The sequence below is a fragment of the Neofelis nebulosa genome, chromosome 17 (assembly GCF_028018385.1).
Source record: "Neofelis nebulosa isolate mNeoNeb1 chromosome 17, mNeoNeb1.pri, whole genome shotgun sequence".
In the NCBI taxonomy this organism is placed as follows: domain Eukaryota; kingdom Metazoa; phylum Chordata; class Mammalia; order Carnivora; family Felidae; genus Neofelis; species Neofelis nebulosa.
In genome coordinates this window covers 52,786,024-52,800,015 of record NC_080798.1, presented here as the reverse complement: position 1 = coordinate 52,800,015, position 13,992 = coordinate 52,786,024, and the positions used below count along the sequence as shown (strand labels likewise).

General features: G+C 44.4%; 1 protein-coding gene across 1 annotated transcript in view; it reads right to left on the bottom strand.

The window, feature by feature from the left end:
- Window positions 1-10,129: 10,129 nt before the first annotated feature.
- Window positions 10,130-13,992, bottom strand: part of WWOX (WW domain containing oxidoreductase) — a 304,629-nt gene continuing 300,766 nt past the window's right edge. The window contains exon 9 of the mRNA XM_058707328.1: window positions 10,130-12,035. Coding sequence (XP_058563311.1) covers window positions 11,919-12,035 — 117 coding nt within the window. The 3' untranslated portion in view covers window positions 10,130-11,918. The remainder of the gene's footprint in view (window positions 12,036-13,992) is intronic.

Genomic DNA, 13,992 nt, shown 5'->3' with positions numbered 1-13,992 from the left:
GACCCTGTTTTGCTTTCAACTTAGAAATTTTATTCACCATGAGCTTCTCGCACTGATTTTGACTTTTCTTAATATTGCATTAAAACACTGTTTATCTTGATCACGGAGGTTTTTTTTTTTAGCACATCCTTAATTTTGTCTGCAGAGGTGGCGCTGGCCCTACCACTGCTGCAAAGTCTACCTGAAACGTTCCCCTTTTCTCTATCCACCTGCTTCCCCTCCTACACATCCTTCAAGTCTCGGTAAAGAAAGGGGTCGTCTTCATTCTGCATTACTGGCTACTCTTACATCTGCCCCCAAAAGAGAAGAGCACTGTGTGTCCAGTGGTCCCTGTGTCTCCTCACACCAACGTTCTTCATATATCGCTGCCCTGTTTAACGGAAGCACCCACAGGCCAAGGATTCTGACTTGCTCACTTTTGCATTTTCTCCCCCCTGCGGCAGCACAGGAGGGCACTCAATGAACATTTGTCAGATGGGAGAAGATCAAATAGTTTTAGAGCGGCAATTTTCAAAGGACAGATTGCGATATAGTGGGTGGTAAAACTGGGTCACAATCAGCACTTTTAAAAATGAAATACAATCAAGAAGAAAACAGCCGACACCACCACCCACAGTTAGGGAGCTGTTCCATAAAATGTTTGGTTCAGACACACACACGTACATGCACCCACACGCATGTAATACACAAAGATACACACACACGTATAAACGTGGGGATACATGCACTGGGTTGTGACATAAAAATCGGTCGTGGTAATCAAAAAAGGTTTGAGGGGCTCTGGGGTGGCGCAGTTGGTTAAGCATCCGATTTCGGCTCAGCTCACGATCTCACAGTCTGTGAGTTTGAGACCCGCATCGGGCTCTGTGCTGACAGCTCAGAACCTGAAGCCTGCTTCAGATTCTCTGTCTCCCTCTCTCGCTGCCTCTCTGCCACTCACCCTCTCTCTGTCTCTATGTCTGTCTCTGTCTCTCTCTCTCTCTCAAAAATAAACATTAAAACAAAACAAAACAAAAAACAGGTTTGAAAGACAATGTTCTGGAGCACCAACAGGACATGTTGACCCATCCTTTACAACCTGCCTGGCCACCACACAGTAAGGGCAAGCGTTTAAAAATGATCCAGATGTTTGGAAGTCCGTAAAAGAAACAGAAAGCAACAGCCTCAGAGACCAATCCCGGATAACTGAGAAACCCTAGAATGTCGGAACAGACTTGCAGAGGAATTTCTTAGGTATTAGCTGCGAAATGAATACCAGTCGTTTATCAAATCAATAACATAGACTTCTGGATGAACTGACCATCACAAAGACTCACTGAAAAAAACTGCACGTGGTGAGACTGAGATGTGCCTGATCTAAAAGTGTGGTTTGGTGGGAATACCCGACGCAAAAATCTCATGAGACAAAAGCTGTAAAACTCGGCGTGTGCAAAAAGCAGATGATGACATCTTCGCTGTACAATGTATCTAGGGGTGTGGGGAAAGGTCCTGGTGAAAAGGAGTTTAGTAAAATAAAAAAAATTTTTAAAGCAACACCTTAAGTATCTGTATCAACTTTAAAAAGCTGATCAAGGTATTTAATTGACTTAATGGAATTTATCCTGTATTAGACTCTCATGGGGAAAAAATTGGTCATCATTAATATAATTCTGATTAAAATGTTTTATTCATAAATACAGAGTTAAAGAAAAAGTCTAGGGATCAAAAGAGCAGGCTGAAATAGTCGGTTTTATCTCCCCCTGCCCCCAAGCAGATTTTCTAAGTGTACGTGGCTATCTGCATGATATAATGAACCCATTTGTTGAGTACTTAGTGTCTACAAGTGTCCACGTACACTGTGATTGATAGCTAGCTTTTGTTGTTTTTAGAAACCATCCTGAACTGAATATGAGATAAGTACATTTTTCACAAAGATATTTAAGATAAGAACAGCTGACTGAAAAATACTAATGGGCATAGGAGAAAGAGAATAATCAAGAAATAGAAAGAAAAAGACGAAAGAAGAAGTAAATGTATATCAGGTCCTTGAAGAACTGTGATTGCATGCATATACATGTGTGTACACACACGTGTGACTAGACGCACACATATGTGACTAGAAGTCTTGCCGTCTGGGCAGCTGGTATACTCCTTGACAGAAAACAATATCTAGCATCATATAAATCATATGAGGAAAAAAAAAGTGGAAATAAAAGCAAAAGCTCCCCCAAATTCCAAACGCAGGATGGTTCTATTAAAAGATACATTTTGGGGGCGCCTGGGTGGCGCAGTCGGTTAAGCGTCCGACTTCAGCCAGGTCACGATCTCGCGGTCCGTGAGTTCGAGCCCCGCGTCAGGCTCTGGGCTGATGGCTCGGAGCCTGGAGCCTGTTTCCGATTCTGTGTCTCCCTCTCTCTCTGCCCCTCCCCCGTTCATGCTCTGTCTCTCTCTGTCCCAAAAATAAATAAATAAATAAATAAATAAATAAATAAATAAATAAATAAATAAATAAACAAACAAACGTTGAAAAGATACATTTTGTTGGGGCTCCTGGGTGGCACAGTGGGTTAAGTGTCCAACTTCGGCTCGGGTCATGGTCTCACGGTTGATGAGCTCGAGCCCCACTTCAGGCTCTGTGCTGACAGCTCAGAGCCTGGAGCCTGCTTCCGATTCAGTGTCTCCCTCTCCCTCTGCCACTCCCCTGCTCACGTTCTGTCTCTCTCTCTCTCTCTGTCTCTCTCTCTCTCTCTGTCTCTCTCTCTCTCTCAAAAATAAATAAACATTAAAAAAAATTTTTTTTTAAGTTCTGTTTGGTCAAAGGGTGTTGCATCATCTTTTCTGTTGAATGCGGACAATTCAGAAATATGCCCCAAAGGGCAGACCAAGATGAAGTGCTTTTGGCCTTGTATTATTAACAGATTCAATGTGATATGCCTGTACTTCAACCTACATCACTTTAGTAATTCATAGTTGATCTGCTTCCAAAGACGGATTTAAGGTGACCCAGAGAAAGAAAAGGCACAGAACAAGAGGAACACAATGTAGAGCCACTGAAAACCAGAGGAAGTTGATATGCTCACCATTAGCATTAATATGGCTTGAAAAAGCACAGAATTGGATGAGCAGCTCCAGCAATACGCTACAATCTCATTACCGAGCAGAAGAGAGAACGGTAGGTGCTCAGGGGCTCTCCTTGGGATTCAGAGTTCAAGGGCATTCCTAACATGCAGTGTGGTCCAGCTTCACGTGTTTTGGGGTCAAATAAGAGACAACAACCCTGACAGTAGCTTCTTGTGGGTCCTCAGAAATCAGTAAACCCCAAGAAAGTTCACATCAACAGGTAGGACACAAGAAAACCAGTATTTCTTGAGGGTCTCCTCTATGCCCCAGGGTTGAGTGATGACTTAATCCACAAACAACCCAAAGACGTGGGAACGATTTTCTCCATTCCAAAGAGAAAAAGAAAACCTGAGGTCCAGGGAGGTCATGTGATTTGCCCACTACAAGGAAGGGCTGAAGATCAGAGCCCTGCGTCTTCAACGTCAAAGGCGTGGCCTTTGTGCTTACATTGCGATGCGTTTCTCTTCCACAAAATAGATGAACACGCTCTTCTCAGGTCCTACAGACCTTATACGGCTAGTAGCGAATGGCAGGAAATAAATGCGTAGACACATGGGAGGTGCTTAGAACAGGTGAGTCCTGATAAATCAGAGCAGTGGTTTTGTGGTTATTACGTTTTTTTCCTCTAGATTCCTCTAGAGTGTATGTAGAGCATACACTTATCCAGGGAAAACTCACAGCGAATCTCTCAAATACAAAGACTACATTTCAAATCTTAACGTTAGAGACTTAACAAGGCAGCGTGTCAGTGGTGCACATGGCAAAGGTAAGCTTTTTTTTGCTCTGGATGAGAAAGACCTCCACTCCGGGTTCAAATATGACTCCGACAGAGCCTTGAGTCTGGCAGTGAGACAAAATGACACTGGAAGATGTGGCACGCAAGCTTAAGAGGAAAGCAAACCGCTACAGAGAACAGGCCCTTCTGGGTCTGGGATATAGGAATTTGGTATGTTCCCCTACATTTCATCCACAAGGAACATGCCGGCTCATTCCTAATGGTTTTAACAGAGTGCACAAAGACAGAAGAAATCTATATTATTTTCATGACTGGATACATTCCAGAATCCAATTCTTTTGAAATACGTTGTAATTTTTTTTTTTCTTTTAAACATCTTCTTAATGCCTTCTTTATAGGAAATGTACTCAGAGTTAATGCTGAGATGTTAGGCCCACAAATTTCATTACGTGGTCATTTATGGGTATAGAGAGTCAACAAAGACACAAGTGACACATAACACACCCAAAAGCCAACAGGAGATGCTACGCTCTAAGAAGGAAAAACAGACTTATTGTATTCACCTGCCGAGGAATATTAAAATATCAAAAAAAAAAAATTTAAGTTCCCAGATTTTACAGTTGTTTTTTTTGTTTTTTCTTTCTTCTGAAGAGTGAGAATACTAAGAAAACATTGTGCAGGTCTCAGTAGTTGATATACAGTATTTTTTTTGGATCTGGCAAATATACTTTTTATAACTTTTCTGTGAAAGGAGGGACCTTCTAGCTCAGATTACTTGGACACTCTTACTGTTTATTCTTCCCTTTTTTGAGCAGTCAGAAGAGATTTCTCTCAGTACTTCAAATAAATAACATATCCAGCTGAACAAACACCATACATTCCCGTGGATTACTTTGGCTTCTTAAAGAACATTTCACTTTCTTTTTTTTTTTTCAAAATGTAAATGATTAAAGAGACCCCATCCTATGAAACTTGGAGATGAAATGTCTCAAGCAGTGTAGAAGGCAGTATGTGGCGAAACAAAAGCCCCATCTCAGTAAAAAAAAAAGAAAAAAAAGCATGATATTTCACAGGGGAATATTAGAATATTACTAAGTAAGATATTTTACTTATTATACTTTCTAAAGGAGAGGTTTTATAACATGAACACATTCAAAATCAATCTCTACAATATCTTCTGAAAACAGCAAAATGAAAGTGTTTCTTCTCCTTATATTGCTGCTGAAAAAAAAATAATAAACCCCAAAACCAAAACAACAAATCCTAGAGACTATACATAGACTGCAACAAGAATAATATTCTACGTGGACTTTGAAATGCTTGCTGAATTTTATCTAGCTTTATGGCTTAAAAAAAAAAAAAAAGTCCAAGTTCTCTGGCCAATTTTTGAAACTTGAATCAAAACTCGGCAACACACGTTTCTTTAGGAAGAAAATTTGGGCCATCGATTAACATGGCCCCCTCTACTAAAGAAGCAAGAAAATAAATACTTGACTTTCGGAAACATAATCCACACGTTTCTTTATTTTTTCCATAAGCTCTCTTATTAAAAGACTAAATCTTATCTCCCACCGTGAGGCAGAAATGCATAAATATATAAAAAACAAAGTGGGGGCATCTGGTACCTCTTGCAGCCCAGAAAGAGGGAAGAACACAAGAACGTAGAAAGGACCCGAGCAGAACAGCAAGGCAGACAGAAGCGTGTCAGTCAGGACTGCCATGGCGCGAGGCCAGGACATATCGAAGCCTGGAAGCAAATCTGTCACCAAAAGGCACTGGAAAAAACCAACGAAACTGGACTTGTAAATTGTGACAGCCTCACAGTGCTCCCTGCCTCCCGGTCTCCACGCCGCGGTGAAATCCTCTCTCTGTGAATGCGGGTCCCACCCAGCGACTTGCTTCTAACAAACAGAAGGGCCAAAGTAGTGAGGTGTCACTTCTGCGGTAAGGTTGCAAAGGACTGGGACTTCATCACGCTGACAGACTGTTTCCTCCTCGGCTTCCGCGCTCTGATGAAACAAGTCGCCACGGTGGGGAGGCCTGGGCAGCAAGGAAGGGAGAAAGAGGCGTCCAGCGCATGGCCAGGGAGGAACCAGAGAGTCCCCAGCCTACTGGGCCACAGGGAGCTGAATCCTGCGAACCAGCACGGGACCCTGGAAGTGGACCCCTCTCCAGCTGAGCCCTGAGACGGTTTCAATCTGGCTCACCCAGTAAGTGTGGTCTGGGAGCCGACCCGGAAGCAGGCAGCCCCGTGAAGCCATGCCCGGGGTTCCAAACCCACAGAAACCGGGACGGAAGTAGATGGGGTGTCATATGTATAAAAGTGCACAGGCTGAAACAGGTGCTTGTGGGGGGAAAAAATCACCTACACTAGGTCAGCTTATACCCAGATTCAAACCTCGCGTCCCTGCACTGTGCTTTACTCAGCTCTGGGGAGTCTAGGTAGGTCCGCGTTTCTGACAGTCTCACCTCGGGTTCATGACAATGAAGTGAGACGCACTTAGCTTTCCCGCGAGTCTGGACCTGTGGGGTCTTCTGGGCCGGTCATTCCCAAGTGCAGGCCCAGGACTTTCAACAACAACACAGCAGTGACACCATCAGGAGTTTTCCTGAAGTCAAACGTCGTCCACTGCGAGGTCTGCTTTTGGGTCCACAAGTCGGGTCCTGTTTATACTTTTTGGCATTAAAATACCCATTCCTTAAAAAACTGTGCTGAAAGTCAATGGTGGTGGGTTTGTTTTTCATATTTTCGGGATAAAAAGGTACGAACCTACATTAGTATCCCTTTTTTACTTCCTTTCAGATTATACCCATTCTCTAAAATCCGTAAGCCACATAAGCCACGGAACTAATTTGACTAATCTGGTCAACTGACTCATTTTACAGATGACACAACTGAGGCGCAGAGAGGGCAAATGATGCGCTCAGAGACACACGATTGTTTGATGACAGCAAACTCCAAGATGCCATTAAGTGAGACAGGGCACATAAAGATGTTAAGACCCGGAGCCTGGAGCCTGGCCCCGAGTACCTTTGCATGTGACACGACCACCGGAACTGATTTTCTTAGTGTCTCAAGAAGGGGCGGGGGCGGGTGTGGGTTTCAGTTTCTCTACAACTCAGAACACGGGATCTGAGTTCTTTTTACTGCTGCCAAAAACGCACATGAACCGCCCCCCTCCCAAGGAACGATCAGCGCGTCCAGTGAGTGACACAAAAATCAACGTCCACAGAGGACACGTGGCAGAAGTGCTGTCACGGGGCCACGCAAGCTCCTGGCGTCTGTCTCATCGTGCTGGCCTCCGACGTCTACGCTGCACTGCAGCCAAAACCCGCTGGAAAAAAGCATGAAATTGGAGAAAAGGAAACTGAGAGGGGAGGATCAAAGGCGGCACCACGGACTTAAAAGCAATAAGAGGGCTAGCGAGGGAGCGGGGATGAGGCCACGCGTTACCAAAACGCCAGCAGGGTTGCAGAAGAAAGGGAGGCGAGGAAGATAAAGCTAGGGGAATTTCAAATCTTGGCTAAATGTTCATTAAATAATTTGTCACACATATTAAGGCCAGATCGTCACTTCTCCCCCCCTCTGGAGTCCTCATTTGGGAACAAAGGCCTAACCAGACTTGAAACGCTGGAAAGCCAGGCGGAGAAGATGCCAGGAAGAGAGGCTGTGGCCTCACAGAGCCACGCGTACTTCCCTTGTCTTTGTCTTCACCAAGAAAGGGCTGATCTTCCCTCAAAGCTAAGTGTGCGGTTGGTGGCTTCAAACAGGCAGCCGGGAGGGCTTGAGATACGCACCACGGAAACCCGTCGAGTCCCGGCGGCCATTCTGCGTGTTCCTCGGGCTGGTGGGTGGTGTTTCTGTGCTCAGTGCTCGCGGGGGTATGAGACCTTCAGGAACAGACCCAGAGCCGTCACTGGGAGGACAGGCATCGACTCGAGGGGAAGGGAAGTGACCCGTCACTCGCCCGAAGACATGATGATGACAACAATGATAAATATTTATTGAGCATCTAGCGTGTTCTGTGTCATCCTGCTCATCAACTCTCAATGCGTGTCAGTTGTAACAGTGATACCACTTAGTGTTTGTTGAGCATCGAGCACATTCTAGATGCAGCGTATTCCTAAGCTCCTTCAATCCTCAACAAGAACCCCTGAGGTAGGTCGAACGTTCCAGTTCATGAATCTCAATCAGCTTAGAAAATGTGCCCAAGAGGTTAGGTGGGAGGGAGAGCCAGGGTCTCACCCAGCTTTACAGCCTGTCTTCCCCACGCCTTCCGGTTCTCTCCTTAGGGTTTCCCTCCACACACACCCCTCTGGCAGACCCCTTATCCGGCACTTGGCCGGGGGAGTGGGGGGCCTGGGTTCTGGTCCCAGCTCTCCTGCGTACTAGCTGTGGGATGCAGGCCGGCCCCCCTAGACTCATCCGCTTCTCTATCTGCACATGGTGAACTGCGGTGCTCTGCGCTCCTCAGATAGAGTAATGATAAGGAATGCCTTAATGACTGTCATTCATTAAGCACCTAATCGTCTTTCATTTATTCATTTACAAATATTTACTGAGCATTTACTTTATGGACCAGGGATACAGTGGTGTGAATGCAAAAACAGCACTTTCAAGAGAGGGAGAGAAAGGCATTAAACACAGAACAGCACAGATTATTTTTCTAAATTGTGTTTGTTTCCAGTGATCTGTAGGAGAATTTTTGGGCGTCCTTCATTCGTTCATTCGGCACATGTTTACGGAGGACTACTGCGTGTCAGACAGTATTCTGAGAACCAGCCTTAGGAGGGCACAGAAAGGGAGTCTTGACCACATTCTGATGTAATGCTTCCCTGGGCTGTGATGTTTGGATTGAGCTTTGAAGGACGAGTAGAAAGTAACTAGACCTGGAGGAAAGGGAGGGTTTTAGACTAAAGGAAGTATGCCTCAGCATCCTCGAGAAGGAAGGAGAATGAGCTCCAATGAGATTGAGGTAAAGCTCGCCGCATAGAAGGGGACCGGACAAGGCCATGCTCCTTTCATTCAATTCTCACGTGCTTTCACAGTGACCCCCTAAGAAAGACAGGATTCCCACTTGACAGAGCAGAAAAACTATAGGCACACTTATTCACAGAGCCTGCTCAAAAGCCATCGTGCCATCCATTTTCTCTGCCACCAATCTCACCTCCAACCCTAGAGACACAAAATGCCAGAAATGCACTTTCCCAGCCTCCCTTGCACCACGGCTATGGACAAGCGATTCTGAATCCTGGCCAGTGGGAGCTGAAGCAAAGCGCTCCAGAAGACAGTTCTGAGATGGAATGCTCGGAGATGGAATGCTCTCTTCCTTGATAAAGAAGGCAGGTATGCAAGGAGGAGCCCCATCCCTCCCATTCTGCCTTCAGACCTCATCACGTAGGATGCAATGGTTGCTGCTACTGGAGCCATCTTATAAGCACGAGGGAAAAGCTAACACAAGCACAAAGAAGCTGCCTGAAAGTAGCCAAACACACCCCTGACAGCCCCTGGATTTCTGGATACATGAGAAAAACAAACCAATATTATTCCAAAGATTTTTAATTGGGCAGTATTAACTCACAGCCCAAAACATGAACACTGATGTAGAATATGAACCTCACAAAGGATGCGTCATTTCAAAGTTTTATAATCACAAGAGGTGGAAACGTTGAGTTTTGAATACAGTCCTGAGGGTTCTAAATGCTTTGCTCTTTTTTGCTCTACCATATCCCTTGGGCTGTACCTTGAGCAAACACTGTTAACTTTCAAGCTCTGGACGGAATCAGAGGTGACTACTAAAACCAATGCCAATGATAATCCTGGAAAGCAAGCACAACGTGTGAGATAGCGGCTATGTGACCTCAGCAGGAAGAGCACTGCCAACAGGTCCTCCTGTGGGGTTCTGCAGGAAAGGTCAAGTGCGGCCCAGCCACGGCGGGGTCGTAGGAGTCTAGTTTTCTAACATATCTGGACTGGCAAAGGCAAAGCAGCCAGAGAACTCAACCCTCACTCGGGAGTCCCCCAGCATTTACAGTAGTGAGGAATATTCTGAAATTTCTACTTTGAAAACTCTATCTCCTCCTCCCAGCCCAGGAAAAGGCCCTTGCCTTCTCCTCCGATGCACGGGTAAAGATTCCAACGGGGCTTTGTCCTTGATAATATCTGGAGTGTAGTCAGCTGCAGGTATTTAAAAGTGGGGGGGTGGGGAGGAGAAGTATTTTTCTAAAACACTAATTTAAAGAACAAATCAACATCTATTATCTCCTTCATTATGTTTTAAATTATACAACTATAAATCACCCTGCGGCGGGTCGTTCAAGGGCAGAATTACCCAGCTTGGCTTTCGCGAAGGTTAGAAGAATGGCATCTTGTGCTTTTTCTAGTTATAATTTATAACTTTGCAACAGGACCGGTGGTGCAGATCCATCCATTAGCGGGGTGGCCGCACATCTGTTAAAACTCAGTCCAATGACTGCCTCTACACGGCCACAGGAAACGTAACTCAATCATTCCAGAAGTTCGACAAACTCGAGCCATTTTTTAATGTAAAATGATTTGAAAACGCAGCTCCCTAAAACATCTGCTAAGCTCCTGCTACCCTAACACATGATATTCTTTCTACTGTTACCTGCCAACATAAATATTTGGTCACACAAAACACCCTCAGAGGCACGTGACAGAGCTCAGCTTCAAATTTACATACCGATCTGCAAAGGGCTGGCTTGGACCTAGGAACTCGAGCTAATGCGTTGTTTACCAGAACTGAAAGTTTACGTGGGGCAAAAAAAGAAAAAGCAAAACAAAAAACAAAAAACAAAACAAAACAAAAAAGGCCGAGGGTTAAGTTCATGAAGGTACTCTCAAGCATTTTAAAAAGGAAACAATAACGGCACGAGGAGATCTACACAGTGGGGACGCTGTGGTGCATCAGACAAGGCAAATGTACTTGGGAGGAGCCGGTGAAGGGTCTCAAGGCAATGTGGGTGAGTTCTCTGTGTTCCTTGACTACCAGGGAGGATAATCATTCTAGCATTGTGTGGAACCGTTGTGAGGAATTAAAGCATCACAGGGTCTGGACTAAGGTGCAAAGTCACATCCTACCTCAGGGCACAGCAGGAGTCTAAAGTCACCAAGTGGCAATGATTGCCAAGAGCCAAAATTGGAAATCTCTTCTATCACCCAATAATCCAATAGGCCTGGTTTTGTGAATTAAGTTCCTTGGAGAAATACCAAGGTATGAGCACTTTATATATTCTGACAGTATATATTCATGCACACATATGCAAAATACAATTTTAGAGTATGTTAATTGCATAAAAGAAAGCTAGGGAGACAAGAAAATAATGTATAACGTAGCCATGGTGGATGTGACTTCATTATCAAAAAGCTCCCACCAAGCTTTAAGATGTTTCAAGAGGAACCAGAGTCCTGCATATTTTTAAACAATATTTTAAAACAATCCTATTCCCCGGACGCCTGGCTTGTTCAATAGGAAGAGCATGTGACTCTTGATTTGGGAGTTGTGAGTTCAAGCCCCACAATGGGTGTAAAGATTACTTAAAAAAAATCCTATTCCCATTGGTATGAATTATTTTTATTTTTACACAAGTTGGAGGGAAAGGAAACAAATGCTTCCCCCACACACCCCTCAAACACTTGTCCTACCCTCCAGACCTCAAGGGGACGCGGTGCCAAAGACACAGCCTTACCAGTAGGGGTCGCTGTGCTGAGATTAATCCCTATGAGTTTCTCATTAGTGATTATTATACTGCAGGCAGCCAAAATGGAAAAATTAATTAATTTCAAAGTGATAATGCATTTACAGCAACAATTAGAAATGTATAACTGTAAAAGGGCAACATTTAAAAGACAGATTACATTTAATAAAGTTGCACAAGAACATCCAATTGTAAAATTACTGATCTGCAACAATATTCCTTAAAGAGGCACTTAAAATAGCCTGACTCCATGAAGGGTGACCTAATTACTGTAACTAAAATCACCGTAGTCACAGCAAGTCACAGCAAATAAAGAAGGGACGTTGATATTAGAATACTGCTGTTTAATACTTAAGGGAGCCAGCTACAGTGGAGAAGCAAAGGCAGGGCTTCCGAGCACAAGGGTGGGCTGTGCTCCTCCATTCCGTGACCTTGGGCAATGCGATGGGTACCCCAGCAACACTCGTGTCAAAAGGAGACACTGTTGGAGTGACACGCAGACACATCAGTGCAGCACAAACGGCCCCCTGGCGATGAGGACGTTGCATTTATGCTAAGCTTCTTCGTGGGCATTGAGGAATCCAGCTTTCACAGGGGGTGACAATGGGGATGCGACTATGTGGCTTATGTCCAAAAATAAATGTGCGTTGAAAAAGGGAGAAGGACACTCCGCATCCACAAAACAAATGTCTTCTCATGACGGAAGTAGCGTCAAGTCACGTACGGGAGGATAAAACACAAGGTGACCTTTCCAGTGAGCCTGGTCTGTCCTGCCAGTGACATAGCCCCATCATGCTGATATCTCTCCCGCATACACACAGTCCACACACACACACAGTCCACATACACACAGTCCTAAATGTCTATGTTGTGAAGAAGCAACTGTCTGTGACTTTGACAAATTCATTCCCATTCCACGTCTTTATAAACCTAGCCAGGGTACTCTGATGGCCAAGAATACCACCGGACACCTAAATATATCAAAACACGATTAGAAAAAAGAATGTCCTAAAAATCTAAACCTACATACATATTTCATAGTCTTTATCATCTATATGCTTATCCAAAAAAGTGCATCATGGCATAGAAAAGATGCTGTTTTTCAGTTACTGGGGGCCCAGAACATGGAAAGTTCCTTCTACTATGGCTCCTGGGAGACCAGATGTACGTGTCGGAGGCCAGACTCTCTTCATCTGGACACCCTTCCCACTTTGCCAGTTGCCTTCTCCTTGGGCCTCTAGGGACAGAGACAGAGGTCCACCCAACTACCACCAGCAGACTCCGGTCTACAGACTCCTTTAGTTCTGTAATCTTTATACGCAACACAAACAATGACGCTTCGGAAAATAATCCTCTCCGGAGGTAATGTAAACAATAACAACAACCATCATACTACATACCTACTATACACAGACACCATGCTAGGCACATTATTTAACCGTGCTTTCCAATCTTGCAGCTACGTAAATCTAAATCAATTAAGGTAAAGCCCAATGAAAAATTCAGCCTCTCGGTTGTATTTAGCCACTTTCCAAGGGCTCCAGAGCCACATACGGCAGGTGGCTACCACAGTGCACAGTCAGATGAAAGTCACCACAGAAATTCCATACCCAATGTTATAAATGTCATACCCATCAGGGTCAATCCCCACAAAAACCCGTATTGCCGTTTTAAGTGCGAGGAATCAGGCTCAGAGTGGTTGGGTATCTGACCCACGGTTAAGTGGGAATTGCTGCTGGAGAAGAAGGCAGACTATTCAGAGGCCACATGCTCATTTTCCCAGGATAATGAATTCACCTTGTGATACTCTCAGAAGCCAAAACGTGTTTGGACCTTTCTGAGGATTAGAGGTTAAGTCGGTTAACTGTAATAGTATCTGCATGCACTAATTTCAAGCGTTTTTAAAGGCCCATGGTTTAGGGGCGCCTGGGTGGCGCAGTCGGTTAAGCGTCCGACTTCAGCCAGGTCACGATCTCGCGGTCCGTGAGTTCGAGCCCCGCGTCAGGCTCTGGGCTGATGGCTCAGAGCCTGGAGCCTGTTTCCGATTCTGTGTCTCCCTCTCTCTCTGCCCCTCCCCCGTTCATGCTGTGTCTCTCTCTGTCCCAAAAATAAATTTAAAAAGTTGAAAAAAAAAAATTTAAAAAAAAATAAAAAAATAAAAAAAAAAAAAAAAATAAAAAAAATAAAGGCCCATGGTTTAGAAAAAAAAAAATACCATACCAAATATACTGTGTAAAATGTGCATTGCTCATTTAAAAGACTTCCTGTTGAAACGTTTTCATGGAAGAAGTTTCTAGATACGGCAGTTATACGACCATTGAAAATGTAAAAACTTCCTATTTACCTTTGTGAACGCTTCCGAATCTAACCACAGAAGTGTGATTCATCCAAAAGGACTCACCTTTGGGGAAGTAAAGAATAAAAGGCACTTGGGACCG